A 24,015-nucleotide genomic window follows, 5' to 3' on the forward strand; every position below is an offset into this window, starting at 1 on the left:
CACACACCTGGAGCAGTGGGCAGCTATACATCCTTGCTCAAGGGCACTTCTGCCATTCTGCCACTGTATTGAGGGTGGAAGAGAGCACTGCTCAATACATAGAATGAAGTATATTCATATTGTAAAATTATAAACATTAAAAGTGTAAAGATTTACAGTATCAACAAAAATGCTGAGATACACAAAGTTTAAAATAATTTAGATTCATGGTGCAAATGCTGTTGATTTTGTGGTGTTTGAAGTGTCTTTCTTTCAGTGTCATGAACTCCGTGGCTTTCAGTGCAGTAATGACCTCAGCACTTTACCACAGCCCTGAATGAAGGAGTTTTGTTTGTATGGAGTCTGACCACAGTCCTCACTGACCCACTGAGCCCATTCCACACATCAGAACAAACGGCGCAGAGGTCAGTGGCACGACCCTGTGACACACGCTGATGTTGGCGTTTCACAGAGATGATGATGCATCAGTACTTCTGAAGAAATTAGGATCCATGAACTGAACAGAAATGGGCTTCTGTTTTCAATTCACAATAACGGGGTGACTAAAGAGTCTGTCTACCACATGAATTTCATCAGCTTTGAATTTAAAGGGGATATCAGATGCCCATTTTCCACAAGTTGGTGTGAATCTTTAGGTTCTTCATGAAATGTCTGCAACTTACTTTAGTTAAAATCCCACAGTGTTCATTTAAAACAACACCCTTTTTACTTTTTAAAACCTTTTTACAAAAACAGTTCTGTTCACAGCGATCATGAAGAGTGGGTACTGATCCATCCTTGAGTTTGAACTTTTTAGCAAAACCTGCCTTGAACTGTCCCTCGTTCAGAAAAGAGTCTGGAGTTAAATGATTTGTGCAGACATAAATATGTGAACAAAACATAAACAGCAGATATATCCATGAAATCTGTTATTATATACCGACTTCACTTTTATTTTGATAAAAGTGTGCAGCCCCATTTGTTTCCTTTAAGGCCTACATTTGATCTAATGAATATTTAAGTTATCAACTCACAACACCCTCGTTTTAAGCCAAGTAAACGCATTTGATTAGGTCAGCGTGCTATATAAGCCTCTTTACAATAAGGAAATGCTCAGTCTGCCCAACAAAGTTTTCCTTAGATAGCAACCAACTGCAAGAAGACAAGAAGAAGAAAAAATAGCAGACATGATTGAGCATCAGAAGAAGCTGAGGACAAGACCAACATCTTGAGCACATGGTTACAGTAGAAGAGGAATCGTTTACTGTATCTGCTACAATGTCAGCGGTGACTTTTACCCTGACCATGTCCACATGGATAGATCTTGGGAAAATAACAAACCAAACCTCCTGAGAATGTAAATGGTTATTTATTTAACATCTGGAATCTCCCCTGCATATAAAAAAAGTTATGTACCCTATACATCACTGTAGCGAATATAAGATGAACATGATGAACATCAGACAAATTACAACGTGCTCACGAAATCGGAGTAAGATTTATGCTTTGTATGAAGTTATGTATTGGTTAATTCACCTTGTTTGTTCATGATTAGTGGTCGACCGATATATTGCCTTGGCCGATCGTTTTTTCTGTTTGGCTGATGTGTTTGTTGCATTTTATTTTGATGGATTCATGATTGATCACAAGAAACGAGAGATCCAAATGCAGTGTGTTTAATGGGGTAATCCAAAATCAAAAATCAAAAACAGGCTAAAGGTCAATAACGGGGAAAGCAGTCCAAAATCAAGAAAACACAAGAGAACGTGAGAAAACCGGGTGATGAAGAACAAGGACTCCATGAAAACAGAATGAGACAGGCTTGTATGTATGGACAGGTGATAACGAAGAGAGTGGAGACAGCTGAGTGCAATACAGGTGTGCAATTAACAGTGATGAAGGGACAAGGCTTTGTGGGAAATGTAGTGCCTGCAGTGGGGTACCTATGGGGAAGTGAGACCACTAGTGGACACCCAGGGAAACACAGACCAGACTTTGTGACAGATGGGGCCGAGAATGGCAGCGTCTGAGCACAAAGTGCATACAATCCCCCTCTTGTTCGCTGTTATTGTTGACAGTCTGTCTAATAATCAGATAGAACGATTAAACAAAGAAATTAAAATGTATACAAAAGTATTATAAAGATTGCTTTTATACTGTTACTAATAGAAAGGCAAACATTATAATATTTTCCAGTTGCCATCAGCATTCAGCAAATATGCATTTATATAATTTAAACAAATCTTTGAATGACTAATGAACATCTAATTTAAAAAACCTTGCAAACTCAAATCCAGCTGTGAGATCTTATGAAGTGTGCATTTGTATCATGCAAGATCACGTATGCTCTATGTGACAGTCGGTCCGTGTGAATTGAATGCTTTAAACTTTAAACTTGTGATTGCAAATTATGCTGCACTTCATGCCTTTGCCCACTGTTCATGTCATTTTCACTGTGTGCTGTCAGTTAAATGAGTGTTATCCTGGCTTTATTTGAAAAATAATGTACACAATGTACACAATGTACACAAACTTCCCAGAATACTGAGAGTTCTGTTGGTTACAGTGTTTACTTCCTTTTTTGGGGATGCACGATAATATCGGCACAACATCGGTATCGGCCGATAAAAGCTTAAAATGACCATCATCGGCATATGAATATTTCTGCCGATGAGCCAAACCGATAGGGGGGCGTGTGCATGTGCGACGACCATGAACGTAGCTTGAGCGCCAAAAACTTAAACTTACAACATGTCAGCTGTGTGGAGGCATTTCGAGATCTGTCAAACAGATAACAAAGTTGCTATTTGCAATATTTGTAAAGCACAAGTGATGCGAGGAGGCGTAAAACAACAGTCTTTCAACACTACAAATATGTTTACATATCTTTAGAGCCGTCATCCTGAGCAGCACCAAGACCTGTTTTTCAGGTGTGAATGTCTGTCTACATTTGTAAAATAATACATTTATGGTAGAATCAGTACAGAAGAGGTACATGGATTTCTCTTCAGCAAAATTAAAGTTTAAATATATCAGGCGAAAAATGTGTATATATATCGGTATCGGCATCGGCCAAAATTATTTTGAAAATATCGGCATATCGAATATCGGCCAAAATCCATCCCTAATATTTTGATTAAATATTTGTTTATTTGTAAAAAAACAAAAAACAAAACATTGTCATTTAAAGTATATGCAAGTTTATTTGACACATTTCTTTTTTTAGTCATTTTCAGATTATTTAAGATTTCTTAAATATTAAATAAAATTCTATCTGCTTTATATTAGCAATCAGAGCCACCCTGCTTTCCAAAATATCGCCATCGGCTGTCAAAAAAACTCTATCGATCGACCACTATTCATGATTTATGCAATTATGTTGTTTTTAATTCATACAGTACGGTAACTGCAAATGTTTTCCTTAACAGCATTTATTTTTTTATCAGTTAATGATTAAAACTTTGGTTAAATTAATAATTAATTAACATATTAGGATACTCCTGGAAACTGTAATGCTAAAATGCCACTGAATTTGCACGATCTTGAGGAGTCTAAAATAGATATTGCTCGCCCGTGAGGAAAAAAAAAAATATTTAATGCAGGATCTAGAAAAAAAAAAAAAATTATTGTGATTATACCAGAAAAATGTAAAATAAATGAACGAAAACTTTTTTTTTTTCCTTTTTTTTTAAGTTTGGGCTCATAAATATTAGATCACTCACACCCAAAGCAGTTATTGTAAATGAAATGATCACAGATAATAGTTTTGATGTACTCTGCTTGACTGAAACCTGGCTAAAACCAAATGATTATTTTGGTCTAAATGAGTCTACTCCACCAAACTACTGTTATAAGCATGAGCCCCGTCAGACTGGTCAACAATATATAGTGATATTCTCAATGTTACCCAGAAAACAGGATACAGGTGTAACTCATTAGAAATACTTCTGCTAAATGTTACACTGTCAGACATGCAAAAGAAATCTAATGTATCTCTTGCTCTGGCTGCTGTGTATAGACCACCAGGGCCGTGTACAGAATTCCTGAAAGAATTTGCAGATTTCCTCTCCTTCTGGTTACAGTTAATAAGCGCTAATCATGGGAGATTTTAATATTCACTTGATAATACAAATGATGCATTAGGACTTGCGTTTGGAGAAATAATAAGAAAAACTCTTAGTCTTGAACGCAAATGGAGAAAAACTAACTTGGAAGTTTTTAGAATTGAATGGAAAAACAGTATGTCCAGTTATAGACAGGCTCTAAAAACTGCTAGGGCAGAGCATATACACAAACTCATAGAAAATAACCAAAACAATCCAAGGTTTTTATTTAGCACAGTGGCTAAGTTAACAAACTACCAGACGCCACCTGATTCAAATATTCCACCAACGTTAAATAGTAATGACTTTATGAATTTCTTCACTGATAAAATAGATAACATTAGAAATACAATAGTGAATGTAGATTCTACAGCGTCTAACACTTCAGTTTCATCCATCGCACCCAAAGATAAACTGCAGTGCTTTACAACCATAGGACAGGAAGACCTAAATAAACTTATCACTGTATCTAAACCAACAACATGTTTATTAGATCCTGTACCCTCAAAATTACTGAAAGAGCTGTTACCTGTAGCCGAAGAACTGCTTCTCAATATTATTAACTCGTCGTTATCTTTAGGTCAACTCCCAAAACCATTCAAGCTGGCGGTTATCAAGCCTCTTATTAAGAAACCAAAACTAGATCCTAGTGTACTGGCAAATTATAGGCCTATTTCAAATCTTCCATTTATGTCTAAAATTTTAGAAAAAGTTGTGTCTGCTCAATTGAGCTCCTTCCTGCATAAAAATGATCTGTATGAAGAATTTCAGTCAGGTTTTAGGCCCCACCATAGCACAGAAACTGCACTTGTTAAAATTACAAATGACATGCTCCTTGCGTCAGATCAAGGCTGCATCTCATTTCTAGTCTTACTTGATATTAGTGCTGCGTTCCACACCATAGATCATGGTGCACATGAACGTAAAGATCCTTCAGATCAACTGGCAGCTCACACAATGATCTTGAAGAGTTGATTAGGAAAATATGTTGTTTAGAGCATCAAACAAACAGACAGCACACGTGTGAGAGCAGTTAAAGATCTGGACACATGACAAGCTAATTAAAGGATGACAAGTGTGAGCCATGAGCTGCAGAACATCACTTCAACTAGAATCTTATTAACTCTGCAATCTGGGAACCAAACAGCTCTCAGGATGAAATGTCTCCTGAACACGAAACATGTAAAAGTGATCTGAACATCTGGAGTCCTCTAACTAAGATCTCACAATAAGCTAGAACCAGCAGATAACAAGCTCACATGCTTTATGATGAGGTCATGTGACGATTATATTTTTTTTGTTGCATGCAGTTTCACTTAGTGTTTAAAAAAGAAAAAGAAACAACAATGGGCAACAGTATACAGAACATATCGTAACAACTTAAGAGTGACTGATACAGTCCCTCTTGCGTTTCACATCGCAGGTCCACTGTTCATATCCGTATTTCAGCTGGCGACAGGTTTTGTTAAGCTCGAGGCCATTCAGTGTATTTCCCATGAGCATGTGTGAGTGTGCCGCTGTCGCCAAAGCACAAATTCACCTGATATGGCTACATCTGTCAGGCAGGACGCCAGATGACCATTAACAGATTTGACTGAAGCAGGACTCCACAATCCACTACATAAAATGCTTTTTGGCATCCCAGACGAGCACACACGACCAACACTGAGCTCTATGCTGAGGAACTTTAAAGGGGTTACAGGTTGCTTTTTAAAATATCATTATATCTTTATCTTCTTAAAGAGGTTGTTCCACATTATTAAGCAAGTCACAGTTCTCATGAAATATGATGAGGAAGGAAGATCTTTCTGAAGATGACAAGTATGAAACAATGCAATGTCTTGCAAAAGGAATCAAAACAAACAATATTTTGCTGAAAGCAAAAGAGATTATTGAACTGTCAAAAGATTTGTGAGTGACTTAGAGCACAGAAGATCTTGGTCAGATGAAGATTTATTTAAAAAAGTTTGTCAAACAAATGAACTGTATTGTAATGGCAGCGGTTAAGAAGCCACTGCTGAGCAGCAGACAGGTGTTTGAAGCTCCTGGAGTCTCAAGATCCTCTCCATGCACACTGCGTTTCAGTCACTGCTAACTAAACCTGCAAAGTGGCTGTAGAAACACACAAAGACTTGTTTTTAAATAGTTTTATTCACTTACGAATACAGCAGTACAACGGACGGTCCAGATAAATGGATTTCTATTAGTTAATGAATAGCCATCCTATTCCAATGAGACTGCAATATCAGCAAAAAGGCAGCATAAACGCATTTACACCGATAGCTGTCATACACACAGTAATCACACTCATAGAGGTGGTTAACATGCAGATGCAGCCACTTTCCCCATAAAACATACTCACAAATATATGAAAAATTCTGAAAAAGACAAAAAATTAAGAATAATCTGTGCAAAAAGGTTGATCGCTAAGTTACGCCCCCATCAGATGACAGGTATGTCACAGAGTGCATCACGAGCAAACACGAAAGAGTGGCAGAATTCAAATAAACTATATTCCGCTTATCTTTTTTTCTGACTTTTTTTTGTGGATGGTTTCATTGTGTTAGTGACACTGCACGCTACAAAACTATGCTGTTTTTTATTACTACAACGCAATTTTTTTTAGTGTAGTTTATTCCATAACGGACAAAAACAATACTGTCCCCGAAGAAATGAGATGTAAACAGAGGATTTAATATACATATTACAATGTTACTGCTTCGTTGGACTAAAAGTGTGCTATGAGATGTTCAGTGGACCCTTACCTTTTTAACTAATCCAGAATTTATAGCTTTGTATGAGTTAATGAAACGTTATTATTCAATGAATCTGGTACGTACTGTGTTTTTATTCTTCATGTTTTGATGTGTACTGCTTACACAAATTTAGCAAATACATTCTTTATAAGCTTTGCAATTGAAAAACAGCAATCTGTCGGTGATGCTTGAGGCTTAGATCTTTATAATGATATATTGTTTGTATTGATGGATTTTGTGGTAATCCATTTATTGTATGTTTTAGCCATGATTCCCACCCACTTACATTATACAACTGATAGACTGCAATGGTTTAAGCTTAAAATCTCAGTTTGGGTTCTACTGAAGAAACAAAGTCACCTACATCTTGGATGCCCCGGGGGTAAGCAGATGAACACAACATATAAATGTTTGGGTGAACTATCCCTTTAATCAACGAATTAATCGAGCACAGCGTTAGTTCAGTCAGGCCACGGAGGCAAGGCTGTGACCAGCTGATGCGGTCAGCTGTCAAATTGCTCCAATCACTACCACTCTCCTATTAGACACAGGACATATATACGTGGCACTACTGCTCGGTTAGTATGCTCAATGGTTCGCAAGGCTCAAACAACGCTTGCTCAGGAACTATTAGACGGCAAATCTATCTCCATAGGGAGCATTAAAATCTGAATTTGGCAGGATTCCCACAGAGCATCTCACCAGATTTTAAGTCATGAACTTAAGCAAATTCTCCTCGTTGTTTGTCAAGCAACGGACTGAAATGATATGAGCGAGCACTTGATATAGATACTTCACCCGCGATTCATCGCAAAAGTTGTACTAATAAGACTGTAACGATATGCAACTCTCCATATTGATCGGGAAGAAGGAGGCGGAAACCGGCGCACAATCAAAACTCATTTTAATATTCAAAAGTAAATACAAAACGGCGCACCAGCCCCTCACGGACGACTGGTGCGCATAAATAAAAAGCAAACATAAAATAATATCCCAGGCCTGGTCCTCTCTCGTCCTTCACGGTCGTCACTCCAGTTTTATATCCTTCCATCTCCTACGTGGGACTCGATACTAGCGGTGGGGCTCAGGTGTAGCTCATCTCCAATCACTACACCTGGCCTCACTCCTCGTTCCCACGCCTCTCGGCCCCGCCCCACTCGCCACATACCCCCATCGCCCCTCGCAGGCCGGGGGGTACCCTCGAGACTGCGCTCTACTCCCCCCCCCCCCCCTTCCCTCCGGGGGGGACCGCTCACGGGGACCTGCAGGAACCTGGGGGTAGGACAGACGAGGCGAGAGAAAAGGAGATGGAAGGAGGAGCGACAAGGACGAGAGAGGGGAGAGAGAAAAAAAAAAAAAAAAAAAAATCCGGTTCCCAGACGCACTGCTGCTCGGCCCTCCACCGGCTGGGTGATCTCCTCCGCGGTGCCCGGCGGTGGCACTGGACGGCCCTCGGCGGACGGCACGACACTCCTCCGCCGCCCGATGGACGGCGACGGCTCCTCCGATTTTGGGCAGCGGCAGGAGTCCCCCGTTCCCTGCCCCTCCGGATTCCGTCACGGAGGCGGCAGGCTCCGGCCCCCTGGCGAACGGCGCCGACTCCTCCGCTCCCTCACGGACGGCAGCCGCCCCTCCTTGTCGTGGGCGGTCGGCAGCGAGCTCGCCCGTCCCCGGCAACTCGCTCCAGCCCACCGCCTCGAGCGTCCATGGCGGCACACATCTCGCCAGCTCGAGGGCACCGCGGATTCACCACAGCGGCGAGGGATCTTCAGCAGCGCGTCCCTCCTTCTCCCGGGCTTCGGCACCACTGTAACGATATGCAACTCTCCATATTGATCGGGAAGAAGGAGGCGGAAACCGGCGCACAATCAAAACTCATTTTAATATTCAAAAGTAAATACAAAACGGCGCACCAGCCCCTCACGGACGACTGGTGCGCATAAATAAAAAGCAAACATAAAATAATATCCCAGGCCTGGTCCTCTCTCGTCCTTCACGGTCGTCACTCCAGTTTTATATCCTTCCATCTCCTACGTGGGACTCGATACTAGCGGTGGGGCTCAGGTGTAGCTCATCTCCAATCACTACACCTGGCCTCACTCCTCGTTCCCACGCCTCTCGGCCCCGCCCCACTCGCCACAAAGACCGACTCACAACTTTACATGAGATCTATTTCCCCACTGGAAGAAGCTAGATATTCAACAGAATGAAATCATCCACAAACAACTGCCAATTTCACCTTTAATTCATCTCTGGACGTCTTCACGAAGCTAAGCAAAGTTCTTTCATTTTATTGCCTAGTGCTATTTTGGCAAACATGCTTCAGACATTGCTTACTGTACAAAGTGAATTGTTCAGTTATGTTGCTAGGCATGCTATCATATTACCACACTGGTAACACTAACAGTTAAATATACCCACCAGCCTCGTTAATCTGTGGTCAAGGCTGTCAATTTTAACGGCTGCTGCTTCAGGCTCATCTATTGGGGATACTAGTGTATGGATAAAGTGCTTGAGACTAAATTAAAAGATCGTAAATTTTGCTAGTATCAATGCTAAAACGTTATCCGACAAGGGCTAATGCTGTTGCTTAAGTAAGAGTTCTGACCATATGGCGTACTGCTTTACAGGTGCATGCTGATCTTTTAGCTGGTTAAAAGAGCAACCTTCGCTACTCCTTTCTCAGTAGGGGATCCTGCCCCACTCCACACACTTAAGAAAGTCTTTGCTTAAAGCTATCAAGATATGGGATTATTTAAGATATTGCTTGCTTGTGAGGTTTATCTATTGTCCAGCATCTTGAGCTAGTCCTGCCATTGCATAGGAGGGATTTATGCTTTTGCTGGATCCACTGTCAAGCCTCTGTTGATTGCGCGTACACCTGATCAAACAGTTAAGGCTTCATACTCATCACATTCGCCATCGTACAGGGTCATATGGGTGTCGAATCCTCGAAAATGCTGGAAGTTTAATGCAGTGTTTTCAAGGTTAATTAAAAAATGCTTGAATTTAAATAAGTGCTTGGAAATGCATGCATTGGGTTAATATTTGCTTCTTTACTGAATGGGTAGCCATGGTTTCATTATATAATCAGCTCCGCTCGGGTCTGCGCCTGTAGAGTGCTCTGTTAACGCGAGCCCTCCAATAAAAGAGAAAAAGTCTGCTTGGTTTGTTTACCACGGAGAGTGTGCGCAAAACTTCCCTGCTCAGTTAAACTACATCCTAAGACAGCAATGCATACAATCTTATGCAAGGTTCCCCAGCATCAGGGGAGGTATTATTGGCATTATAATTAATCACACATAACGTTGAACGCTACAGTTCAGATCATGCATCACTGGACTGGATTCTCTCGAACATTGTCATCATAAACAGCGGAAACGACGTAAACAAGAATTACTTTGTGGTGTAGACCACAAGATGCAGTGGAATCATCAGTCATTAATCAGGAATGTTTGTTGCACGTTCAGTAAATTAAATCCCGAATGGATTAACCATCTGTTATGCTACTAACATCAACTATTGAAGGATGTATGAATATGATGTGCCATTCCCCCACAAACATTAATTGTTATTGTGACAAATCTAAGGACATCAAATAAATGTAAGGACGTTCATACAAACCGCTGTACCGGTCCAAATGCGCCGCCTGTTGGCAATATGATGATTTTGTTTAGAACAATGAAATTGCTAATGCTCCTCAAAATCCAAATTATTTCCAAGTAAGGGTGTCCGTGGGGTATATGTGCGTGTGCTTAACTAGGGTAAGAGTATGTATGCAAAAAGGTAATTTACCCAATCGTAAAAGTGCTGGAAATTGAAATGTCTTTCGAAGTGCTTGGATTTACTTGAAGGCGTAAGAACCCTGGTGTACCATTCTCTGAACAACAGGGGGCGACGAGGAATAACCATCCTCAGTCTAAATCCATCGGGAATCACTAGTGAGAAGTACTGGCTGCATCCGATCTTAGGCAGCTGACTCACTCAGCATCAGGCATTAGGGGCGTTCACAACACAGCTGTTTACGATTGGCCAGATTCACCACATGACGACGATCACGTGTGTTTTGGGGTTTATTTAACATTTTCAGTTCCAATAATGGCCACAAAGAATTAGTTTTAGAATGGTAAAAGCCTTTTAATGTAGTCGCACTGTGTATTGAGTCACGTTCATCATACTACAAAGATCAAAGCATATATACCCCACTGTATTAGCTTTTAAACAGTATATGATCACGTTGAACTTTTATTCTTGAAATATATGGCGCCGTATTAAGCAGTTTAAGTATCTGTGCTCATGAAACATTCTGAACGCCAGCGTATTTGACAATTCTGCATTTTAGTTACTTCATAGTGATAAGTATGCTAGCACCGCATGAGTGCCATTAACAGGAGCAGAGTGTCCGGCTGACATATCTGTTTTCTCCTCATGAACCGATTTTTGACAGGCTTCTGAGGCAAAGTAATGGTCTACAGCATGATCTACAGCTAAATATAGAGGTGTTGGTTATAACTAGGGATGCACCGAAATTTCGGCCACCGAAAATTTTCGGCCGAAAATGGCCTTTTCGGTTTTCGGCCGATAGACTTTTATCACCGAAACAACACGGCCGAAATGTTGTGATGACGCAAACAGAAACCGCGACCTGCACGTGCACCTGCATAGCCCAGACCACGAGCTCCACGCGACATTCACTTAACACCAGTGAGAAAATTCTCTCTCTTCGTATTCCTTTATTCGCAGCACTAAAACGTCTCCTAACAAAGAGATTAAGACGGACCACGAAGTGAAAACAAAGAAAAGTACAGTCTTATAAAGTCTGTGAGCACACGTCTCACTGAGATCTTTTCGGATCCTCTGCACTTCATCGCGAATGTGCTTGATCCGCATTATAATGACCATTACTTGTATGCGGAAATAAGGCAGCGCGCACGAGAAATGATCCAGGCCGCGCTGGATGCGGAGAACCCGCGTGGAGACGGAGAAGCGCCAAGCGCAGGAGACAGATCAGAGCGCAGAAAAAAAGACTGGTCTTTGCACCAGATGAGTGGCATGCACCATCGTTGTCTGATATGTTCAGTGGAATTCTGCAAGAAAGTGCCTCAAATAATAATAATACGTTGGCTATTTTGTTCTTATACACACACACACAAACATATATACATACATAATATCAGATTGTAGCCATATTTATGCTAGATTTTCTGCTAGATTTCTGCTTTAATTTGATAAAAATGTTTATTTATGCCCTGGCCCTATTTAAATACACTCTCTCAAATATTTCTCAAATGTCAGGCAGATGACAAGCTCAACTGCTCAACAGCTAGATGGTTATCTGTCTGAAGTCCCCATCCCCAGAAGTGATAACAGTCTTGCCTACTGGAGAAGTAATGCACTTTCTAGTCCTACAGAGAACAATTTCAAATGCACTTCACATAAATGCACTTTGTTTTTATGAGAGAACTGTTCATTTTAAAACCTTTCATATACACATGAGGGGGATAAATTTTTAGTTTGAATTTTATTTTATACTGTGCATTGTTGCAATGTGCTTAATAAATATTTACATCATTTGTAATTATGTATTTTTATGTATTTTTTTTAATAAGTTATGTAATTGTAATTATCTTTGAAACTTTAATATTAATTTATGCAATTGCAATGTCTTAATTTTAGTAAAGTTAGTACACGGTCATAGCAATAAATGCAATGGTACTAATAATTGGCATAATTTATTTCGGTGTTTCGGTTTCGGTTTTCGGCCTTGGTTTTCTCTTTTTCGGTTTTCGGTTTCGGCCAATAATTTTCATTTCGGTGCATCCCTAGTTATAACCAGTGTATATTTCGCACAAACGTACATTTAATAAATAAATAAAATAATAAGACACAGACTTCAAGGAGAAGGAGGAGAATGAGGAGGTGGATAAGAAGAATGAGGAGGATGAGAAGGAGAGGAAGAATGAGAAGAATGAAGAGGAGGATGAGAAGAAGGAAATTGAGAAGGAGATGGAGAATAAGAAGAATAAGGAGGAGGATGAGAAGAAGGAAATTGAGGATGAGAAGAAGGAGATGGAAAATGAGATGAAGAATGAGAAGAAGGAGATTGAGAAGATGTAGAAGACGGGGAGGGAGAATAAGAAGGAGATGGAGAAGATGGAGAAGAAGGACAAGTTGAAAGAGAAGGAGAAGGAGAAAAAAAATATTTAACCCTTGCTGCTTTAACTACAGGGGACTGCTGTTCGATCCCTCAAACGAAGGACGAACACCCCTTAAAAAGGAAAAGGGACTGCTGTTTTCTCCAGCTGGAGAGAACACCCTTGCTGCTATAAAAAAAAAAAAAAAAACGGGACTGCTGTTTTCTCCCATTAAGGAGATCACCCTTTGCCATGATAACTGTAGGGGGCCGCTGTTCTATCCCTCAAGCGAGGGACGGACACCCCTCAGAAGAAAGGGACTGCTGTTTTCTCCAGCTGGAGAGAATACCCTTTTGCTGCAATAGCTGCAGGGGACTGCTGTTCATCCTTCTGCAGGGGATGAACACCCATATCTCTGGCCTAGTCACTAGCAACATAAATACAGTGTTGAATAGGTGAAATTCCACAGATATATCCACACCTGTATGATCACTCATGAACAGACTTTAAAGATTCAGAGAAAGCATTTAATTCCTAGAAAGAAATTCCAATGAAGCTTGGTGTCAATGACCCAGAGTTATGCAAAAAGAGACACAGAGAAAAATCCAAGACTTTCCAAAGCCATAAACAAAATGAAAGCAAAAGTAAAGATGTAAGGTAGCAAGTACCAAATACACGCTTCATCCAGGATTACAGCTCCATCACCAGTCCACTTACAAGCCTCCTCCGAAATAAGCCCAATTCTCTATCCTGGAACCCATCGGCCACGGAAGCCTTCAATAACATTAAGGAAGCCTTCACTAATGCTCCTCTCCTGGTCCGCCCCGACCACGACAGGCCTTTCGTTGTGGAGGTTGATGCCTCCACCACAGGAGTAGGAGCGGTGCTTTCTCAGCAGCAGGGGAACCCCAGCAGACTCCATCCATGTGCCTTCTTTTCCCGCAAGCTCAACCCGGCGGAGGTGAATTATGACATCGGCAACCGAGAGCTTCTGGCCATCAAGTTAGCACTTGAGGAGTGGAGGCATTGGCTAGAGAGAGCAAGACATTCGTTTCTGGTATTTACGGACCACAAGAACCTGGAGTATCTGCGAATGGCTAAGAGACTTAACCCCAGACAAGCCCATTGGGCTTTGTTCTTTACACGCTTTAATTTCACAATTTTCTATCGACCCGGATCCAAGAACGTCAAGGCTGACGCCTTATCCCATTGTTACACACCTGAGGAAAGCTCTGAAGAGCCGGAAGCCGTACTCCCAGATAACCTCATCGTCAGCCCGATCACCTGGTCCAATACCTCCACCAATACCCTGCTAGGTTGCCCGCCAGGCTTGCAGTGTATCATCAGGACACGATGCACTCCACTCATCCACTCTGCTCACACCTCACTACTCACTTGCCACCCAGGAGTCATTGAAACCCTCTCGTTGCTAAAGGATGCTAAAGGTTCTGGTGGCCCAACATGGCATCCAATGTCAGGAGGTACGTGCAAGAATGTATGGAATGCGCCATCTCAAAGAGTCCACGTCATCTACCATCTGGCAAACTCCTCCCTCTGCCCATTCCCAGCCGACCATGGTCACACCTAGGGGTGGATTTCATCACGGACCTACCATCTCCGAAGGACAGTACCTGTATCTTTGTGGTTGTTGATAGATTCTCTAAATCCTGTCGTTTGATTCCTTTAACCTGTTAGCCAACAACCCGACTCCCTCGTCCTGAACACCCCTTAACTCGGACGTGTCAGTGTTTATGAACATATTAAATGAAACGGGACAAATTTAATCTTGACTAACTATATATCATTATAAAGATCTAAGCCTCAAGCATTGATGACAAATCACTGTTTTTCAATAGAAAAAGACTGTATTTGCTACATTTTTGTAAGCAGTACACATCAAGACATGAACAATGGAAACACTATTATGACGAATCTGGTATATACAAAGAGTCAAAAACATAACCACAGCTATAAATCCTGGTATAGTTAGAAAGGTAAGGGTCCACTGAATGAAACTTCATGGAGCACGTTTAGTCCAACGAAGCAATAACGATATCCAAATATGGATCATAATTCCTTTGTTTACATTTCAGTTCTTCAGCGACATCAACAATATGTATCTGGTTGGTAAAAAGTCAAGCCCAAAGACACCAAAATTAAGTTTGTAACACACTGAAGTAGGAAACTGTTACAATTTTAAGTTAGGTAGAGCACTTTCAACTAGTCCCATAATGGGGGGTGCTGGCTAACAGGTTAAAGTGACTGCCTACTGCAGTGGAGACTGCAGAGCTCATGTTCAACCACATCTTCCGATACTTTGGCATCCCTGATGACATCGTATCAGACAGAGGACCCCAATTCATCTATCGGGTCTGAAGAGCCTTCCTCTCACTCCTAGGTGTGCCTGTCAGCCTATTATCGGGGTACCATCCACAGTAGAACGGGCAGACGGAGAGGAAGATCCAAGAGATCGGTCACTTCCTCCATACCTTCTGTCATGGCCACTAGGACTCTTGGAACCAGTTCCTGATGTGGGCAGAGTACGCACAAAACTCCCTGCACCAACCATCTACCGGACTCACACCATTCTAGTGTGTACTTGGTTATTATTATATCCTTGGTCTGGCTCCATTATTACCTTGGTCTGGGGAACCCTCGGATGTACCATCTGTCGACTACTGGTTCCGAGAGAGCGAGAGGGTCTGGGACTCAGCCCACCACCAACTACAACAGGCCCTACGTTGATACAGGATGACGGCAGACCTTCACCGCTCTGAAGCTCTGGTCTGTCAACCATGACAGAAGGTCTGGCTGTCACCTAGGGACATCCGCCTGTGTCTACCATGCCGTAAGCTGAGTCCCAGGTTCATTGGCCCATTCACCATCACGGAGTAGATCAACCCGGTCACTTACAGGCTTCAACTTCCACCTGAGAATCGCATTCACCCCACATTCCATGTTTCACTCCTGAAACCTCACTATCCTTCTGTTCCTCTCTCCACAGAGCCTGGCGTAGCAACAGCTGAAACCCCCTTCCACTCATCCTGGATGACGGTGCTGCTTACGAGGTTTGTGAGATCTTGGATTCTTGGCGCCGTGGTGAACAACTCGAGTTCCTTGTGGACTGGGAAAGTTATGGTCCTGAGGAACACTCATGGGTTCCACGCAACGACATACTCAACCCGAACTTGCTGGACACTGTCCACGCTTCTCATCCCAACAGACCTGCCCCTTGGATCTCTACTCTGCTCAATACAAAGGACAGTATCATTGCACTATTACTCATCAGTCACTATTGCCACTGCTATTTGACTCACTTGTGTTCACTATCCCATCTGCTTGTGTCAATAAACCACTTTACCAGTGATCTCCCATCTCTGACCCATCTGTACTGTAACAGTATTTGGCTAACAGCTACTACAGAAATTAAATAATCTAATGTCAAATAAAACAGCAGTCTTCACTAAGAATTAAAATGTGTTTCTAATTAAAGCTAATAAAGTCCTTCAGTCAAAAACCTTCATCTATTGTTGTTTGATTAATATTAAGCACACAGTCGGCAGCAGAAATATTAGGCTGCTGTCACTTTAAGAGCCAACTCAGGATTCCAACTTACTATTACACACATTTTCATTCTGAAACGTTTACATTCACTTAAGACATAACAGATGAGGGTTGACGTGAATAATAATCACCAAGTGCCACATTTCTGAGTGTATTTGACGATTTAGGTGCACACCTTAAGCTAAAAGTTGACTTTACTCGTCTGTGTTCCGTTACATCTCTGAATGCATGCACAGAAAGCCTCCTGAGCAACAGCGCAAGTGCTCTTTCATGCTTTTAAAACATGAATAAATCTAATAAACTTTAATAAATCAAGCACATCCCATTTTGCAAAAGCCACGTTACATGATTTTATTGATTTGCAAGTGAATTTGGGCCTTTATGGAGGAGTGAAAGCACACCGCTGGATAGGGGGCATAATGGGATGCAATAATCATTTAATCTTGCATTAATCTTGATTATTGCATTTTCATGATCGTTGGAGGTTGAAATTGTAATTGAAGTTGTATTTCAATTAATTGGACAGCTCTACTTCACATTGCTTTGTGGTATTTTACACCCTAAATTTGCCATTGAACATTTCAACATTAAACATATTCGGTCTGAATGATTTATTCAGTTCACTCATGAAATGTAATGAAATGCATAAACATTTTGAAACAGATTCCATGTTTCCCTGACCACTGGCAGCCTGTTGTTTTTAGTTTGTTCAAAGATTTGTTGAATTTGTAAATATTTTTATACATGAAGAATTACTGTAGGACTTCTGTGTGAAAACATTGCATTATTGCATACAAACCCTACATTTCTTAGTATGATGTTAACAACTATGGAAAACAAGTATTAAAAAAGCTCTTAAATCAACTTTTCTGTTCTGTTAAATCAATTCCTGTTGTTGACATTAACTGTGCTGCTAAAATCAAATTCCTAATCTTCAGATCTTTCAAAATGTCACAAAGTGACATTTTATGCAACAAATAAAATAAAATTATACAATAGACCTGTATAATCTTCATTTGGGACTGGATTCAATGAACAACAGTCTGTATGACAAACGACATCCCATTAAAGAGGAACCTAAACGAAACACTAGTCTCAAACAAACAGCCACAGACAATGAAGAGGCAAGACTAGACCAGCTATGTTACTACCATGGTTTTGGGACAGTACCACGTAGAGTGACAGTACCACAGTACTCCAACAATGCCATGTACATAGCAAGGTATGTAGGACATACCTTAAAGCAGCATCGTAGCTCAGTCAACAGGAACCAACTAAACCTTCTGAAAACCACCTGCTGGGAGACCAGCTTGAAACCAGTTTAAACTGGTTTAAACAGTTTAAAGTACTTTTGTATGAGCATCACTCTTTATGAACACACTGAACCTTGAGAATACACGTGGAAACCCACCTGAAGTTCACACCAGGCCACCTCCACCCAGGTGTCCGTGTCCAGGCCCTTGTAGACCGTCTTAAAGGAGCCGCAGCCGATCTCGATGTCAAACTTGAGAAAGCGTCCACCGGGAGATGTGGCCACAGCCTTCATCTCAGCCTCCTCCTCGTTCTCCTCACTGGCCGCCTTAATGTTATTCTTAACTCCATCTGTCATGTCCGTTTTGGGGTCCATTCTCTCCTTCTTCTTGTCTGCGATGGTGCTGTCCAGGTCTTTCTGAGCCGTCTGGCTCTCCATGCCCGATCCTTCTGGTAAACTGGACCGGACAGCCAGAGAACGGTCCACAACGGTCCGCAGGTTAATGCTGAGCATCTTATTCTGCTCCTCACACTCCATGGCACAATCGTCTGCCTGGTGCTCATCATTATCAGTGAACCACAGGCTCCTGCGGATGAACCTCTGGCGTTTGGATAAGGGGTAGGAGCTCGGGTCGCTGCCGGCGTGCACCAGCGCTGAGCTCTCCAGCTTATTCACATTCCCCTCACTGATGGTCTCGTAGATGTTGAGCTTCAGTTCACACTGAGAGTTGGGCACGGATGAAGGGCAGCAGTCAGGTTTGGGCTCCATGGTACAAATCAGGTCACACGTTCAGTGTATGTTAGCACTGCTCAGGATTGAACCGCAGGGGAGCAGCAGTCAAACATCAGCAATATCACGGTCCCAATCATCTGTGGGAACACAAAATATTCATCACAACGGCACGCAAGAATCTTATTCAGTTTCAGGTTACACCACGACTGCTAACAGATCTTAATATTTCTGCACAATATGCAAAATGTGTGTATGCATGAAGTGATCTACCACATTTGCCAACAGAAAGCACCACATAAACAAAGGGGTCTTTTTATTATTTGACGCTGGAGCAAATGTCATTTTGTTTCAATGAAGAAAATAATTAATCTGGGTTTGAGTGAGCTGAACATTTGAAAAAGTGTGCACGTTAATTAACATGCTTTCTGCACTTTCCTAAAAAACAAAAACACAAAATGCCAAAGAAAATAATATTGTTAAAATTACTGTAAAATGAAATAAAATACTGTTAAATAGCCAATACATTGCTCTTTAATATGAACTAAAAGTTTCTACATTTATTATTGGTGACCAATTTCAACTTTAAACTTCTATGCAAATAAGGTTTCATCATAAATATATATATATATATATATATATATATATATATATATATATATATATATATACAAAACGCACATAAAATGGCATATCTTTTTCGTTGTTCCTCAGTTAAGTGGTAGGTCATTGTCAAACATTTCCAAAGTATAGGCTACACTTTCATACATAAATAAATACATAATTTGCAAAAGTGCATTAAAACAAGTAAAAAAAAAAAACGGATTCTGTGCCATTTTTAAATGAGGAGCTATGAAACATGACACATATTTACTTTACTGCACGGGCAAATGTCACTTTAAGAGTTTGGCCTCTCGGTGCTATGCTTAATTAATGAACGAAGGATTAATCATAACAGTTAAATGTTTATAAAGTTTTTTTTTTTTTCTTTTTTTTTCTGGAATGTTTTTTTAAAGTTGCAAAATATAGCGTCAAAGTCACCATCGCTGAATGCTCCACAATCCCTCGTTTAAGTCTGCAGCATCTACTCAATAAGAGGCTAAAGCGAGCGGACACGAACGAAGAGGAGCGACTGCAGGTGCGGCACATACTCAGCTCTCGCATCCTCCATCCTCCATCCACCGATCATGAAGCAGCGCTGATGAGCACTCGTGCTGCTGCTGCTGCTGCTGCTGCTGCTGCTGCTGCCGGGTGTCGCACTGGCTCTGATGATGAAAGCGCATCGGCGCGCAGCGGCGGTGTTTAACCACGAGCTGACCAACACATCACGCGCTGCACGGCGCTCACTTTGCAGGAGTAGCCTATCATCTCGATGTATTCCCACGCTATCGTCTCACCTCGCCATGCCTGGATATTTCTCGGTTTGAAAAGTACTGCTGAATCCTGCTTTAGTGGCTCTGCTGCTCCACGCCCATCGCGCGCACAGGAGCGGCTGATCCAATCAGATCAAACATTCCCAACATTCCTCTGCCTCCTCCTCGTCACAGCAGGCTTCAGCGACGGTTCAGTGCATGGCAGCGAAGAGGAAACAGCTCTTAAAAACAGTCCATGCGCGTTCAACTCGTGCCATTAGTTCAAGTAGACCCGGTTTGTCACACAAAGCTGTCCGTCGTGACATAATGAACTCTGTTTCTGGGTGCAAGCCTCTGCTCGTTTCCATTTCTATCTGGAAAGGGTTCTCAAAGGGTCCTCGGCGTCCGGGACACCAGTATTTTAACCATTAATAAAAGATGATAAAATGATAGTTGAGACTTTATCTCACAATTCTGACTTTTCTTCTCTTTTATCTCAAAATTCAGACTTAATTTCTCACAAATCAGAATGTACATTTCGCAATTCTGTTGTTTTAGCCACAAATAAAAAATAGAAAAGATAATTACGTTTTATGCCACAATTCTTACTTTATATCTCACAGTTGTGAGTTTATCTCACAACTCAGACTTCTTTCTTAGAATTACAAGTTTATATCTCGCAATGCTGAGTTTTCGTATATAAAAGTAATTTTAATAATTTTTAGTAATTTCACTTTAATTCCTCTAGTCTGGTCCTGTCTTCACAGTAATTGCACTCGAATTAATCGCACAGGTGGCGGCAATCTTTTGTCATTAGTGTCCCTATAAATACCTGTCTTTACCTGTTGTTTGTATGGAGTCCTTACCCTGTGTGTACTATGTTCTCGTCTCCCGAGGCTTCCCCTTACCTTCTCGTTCCTCCGAGTTCCCGTTCCGTTTGATCCGGTTCCCTCTTTTTGTTTTGTTTGTCTCCTAGAACTGTTTAGTTTTAGATTACCCTTTTTGTTATTAAAGACTACCTGCAATTGGATCTTTCCCTCTCCTTGTGTTTCTTAATACGTAATCGTCACAGAAGGACTCCATCAACCCGAGATCCAGCGGTATGTCTGCTACCATTTCCTCCCCAGCCAGCAAGCGGGAGAAAAATGGTTTTGAGGGCTCTCGTCTAGTGGTGTTCGGGGGGACCAGGGGAGGTCGCTCCGGAGCAAGCTGTCGAGAGGATGTCCGGCAGCGATCTCCAATGTGGGCTCCCATTGACCCGGGGTTCGGTTGGGAGCCGCCATTTCCCCAGTATGACCAGAGAGGAGAGAGGAGACGCAAGTCGGCCGAACCAGCGCCGCTGCACAAGATGGCCGCCAACCCAGCGCCGCTGCGTGGCATGGCCGCTAACCCAACACCACGAGGCAAGATGGCCGCCAGCACAGCGCCAAAGCACAAAGTGGCCACCAGTCCAGTCAAGTGCTCTTTCAGGTCTGACCGTATGCCAATGACTGCTTTGACTAAACCGCAGTTTTATTGGCTGTTCAGTTTTGGTTTGTGTGCTATTGCTTTGCTTGAGTGATAGAATGAGTGAAAACATCTCATAGACTGACAGAGCAAATGAGACCAGAAATAGATGATATAGTCTGATGATATAGTCATATATTCCAGTGTGATAATACAAAGATTCATGAAGGCCAGGATCAAAAGCTGATTTCCATCTCTGGACTCAAAGAGCAGATATACAGGAATATCTTATGAAGGTACACAACTGCAGCTCTCCATGAATATGCTTGGGTTTCTATGTAAAAGAACTTCACTGAATAAACACAAGGAGGAAGTGAAGATAGTTTGTGAAATGCTACTTCATGTCATCTGAGCTGTCACTGTCTCTTATGTAAGGTGTGTGTTTGTGCCTGTGGTGTACTGGATTGAGCTGAATCTTTCCAGTTATATGATAATGTCAATACAATTAGTGATGTGACATGACATTCAGCCAAGTATGGTGACCCATACTCAGAATTCATGCTCTGCATGTAACCCATCCGCAGTGCATACACACAGAGCAGTGAACACACACACACACACACACACACACACACACACACACACACACACACACACACACACAGAGCAGTGTTCATCATTTATGCTGCGGCGCCCGGGGAGCAGTTGGGGGTTCGATGCCTTGCTCAAGGGCACCTAAGTCGTGGTATTGAAGGTGGAGAGAGAGCTGTACATGCACTCCCCCCACCCACAATTCCTGCCGTCCCGGGACTAGAACTCACAACCCTTCGATTGGGAATCTGACTCTCTAACCATTAGGCCACGACGTCCCCCATGTATGTGAGCGTGTGTGTGTTTCAAGTTGACTTTGAGTGCACTAGAGTTGAGTTGGGACACAGATTGTGCGGTTGGGAGCTTTGAGAGTTGCACAACTAATCTCTGTGTGTGTGTGTGTGTGTGTGTGTGTGTGTGTGAGCAGTGTCACTAATAGCTCTGTATAGAATCAGGGAAATGTAATTTGTCTATGGTGGATTGATCAGCTGCTGGAGCGCAGCCAACCTGAGATCAACAGCATGAGAGAGAGTGAAGATCGTCTTGTCTTTACATTTGCACAGTCAGCAGAAGAATACTGGAAGGAGGGAAGGAAGAAGGACAAAAATGCACTATTTTAAAGGAATAATAACCCCGCCCCCCCCAAAAAAGTCCATTCAAGGAGAAGATGAGTTTGTGTCTTCATCAGGTTTGTAGAAATGTAGCACTGCATCAGTGTCTCATCAATGGATGCTCTGCAGTGAATGGGTGCCGTCAGAATGAGAGTCTGATAAAAACATCACAATAATCCACAGCACTCCAGTCCATCAGTGAACATCTGGAGAAGACTAAACCTGAAACACATCCAGCATTAAGATGATTTTAACTCAAACACATAGAGTCTATAATCCAGAATAACACTTCCTCCAGTGAAAAAGTGCATCTGCTGTTGTCTCTCACATCAAAATCCAAACACACATTTGTTTACAGCTGTTTTGGACTGTTTTGGCTTGTAAACAGTGTTTGATCTGAGCAAATTTATCTTACATTAGCTGATGGACTGGAGTGCTGTGCATTATTTTGATGTTTTTATCAGCTGTTTGGACTCTCATTCTGACGGCACCCATTCACTGCACTTCATGTTTACATTGGAATTTGAATATTTTTCATAAAATAATAGATCAAATATCAAGTACACATGCATATTCAGTTATCCGTTATATTTCCTCTTAGGAAGTCCAGGCAAACAGATATATATTATAATAAACATATGCAGTGAATTTTTCTTATGCACACAAACGCATTCATAAACATGCTTATTTCATTTTGACCAGGGGTCTCCAAACTCCCGTAGAGTGTCCTTTAGAGTTTAGATCCAACTTGCCTCAACACACTTGCCTGGAAGTCTGAAGTATACCTAGTAAGAGCTTGATTAGGTTCAGGTGTGTTTGATTAGGGTTGGTGCTGAAATCTGCAGGACACACAGTCCTCCAAGACCGAGTTTGATGATCCGGATTTAAATTTAAAAAATCTACATTGCGGTTTTACAGTGGCGTTAAGATATTAACTGTGAGATATGCTTTTACTTTAGTTCAGACAGGACCACTTTGGCAAGTTACTTGAGTTTATTGAACACAATTTATGGTTCCTTATGGGGTTTCTTGCTCCCAAATTAATTGAACATAGAAGAGCTTAAACAATAATATGGGATATTCTTAATGCAGCCTACTGGCTAGCAGAGGGGTATTCTGCCCTCTAAAGGAAGGAAAGAATAGCAGGCCCCTCTTTAATTTAAGAAGCAAGGGGTGTTCATCCTTTGAGTGAATGATGTCATAACCCGACTCAAAGGCCATGACAAATGCGAAGAGAACAAGAAGAATTGCCAAAAATAAACATATTTATTATAACAACTTAAACAATAAACTAACAATTAACAATATAGAGTGTGTTAGTCAGTAGCATCAGTGGTGTAAATGTGGATGAGTGGCTAGAGTAACGTTTTGGTGTTGAGAAGTGGTAACAAAACAAACTAGAACAAAACAAAGGTGCTAGCAGGATTGGCATCGAATCAGAGCCCCACGAAATCCAAAGAGCCGGAGGATTTATGCTTCCCACAGAGTCTAGCGCAGG

The 24,015-nt window shown here is 41.6% G+C and overlaps 1 protein-coding gene across 1 annotated transcript in view; it reads right to left on the reverse strand.

The window, feature by feature from the left end:
• Window positions 1-19,709, reverse strand: part of LOC113107784 (serine/threonine-protein kinase WNK1-like) — an 84,821-nt gene extending 65,112 nt beyond the window's left edge. Inside the window, exons 1-2 of the mRNA XM_026270496.1 lie at window positions 19,669-19,709; window positions 17,948-18,657 (exon numbers count right to left, since the gene is read on the reverse strand). Of these exons, the coding sequence (XP_026126281.1) occupies window positions 17,948-18,556 (609 nt within the window). The 5' untranslated portion in view covers window positions 18,557-18,657; window positions 19,669-19,709. The remainder of the gene's footprint in view (window positions 1-17,947; window positions 18,658-19,668) is intronic.
• Between the last annotated feature and the right edge of the window lie 4,306 nt (window positions 19,710-24,015).

The sequence above is a fragment of the Carassius auratus genome, chromosome 8 (genome assembly GCF_003368295.1).
Source record: "Carassius auratus strain Wakin chromosome 8, ASM336829v1, whole genome shotgun sequence".
NCBI classification, from domain to species: Eukaryota; Metazoa; Chordata; class Actinopteri; order Cypriniformes; family Cyprinidae; genus Carassius; species Carassius auratus.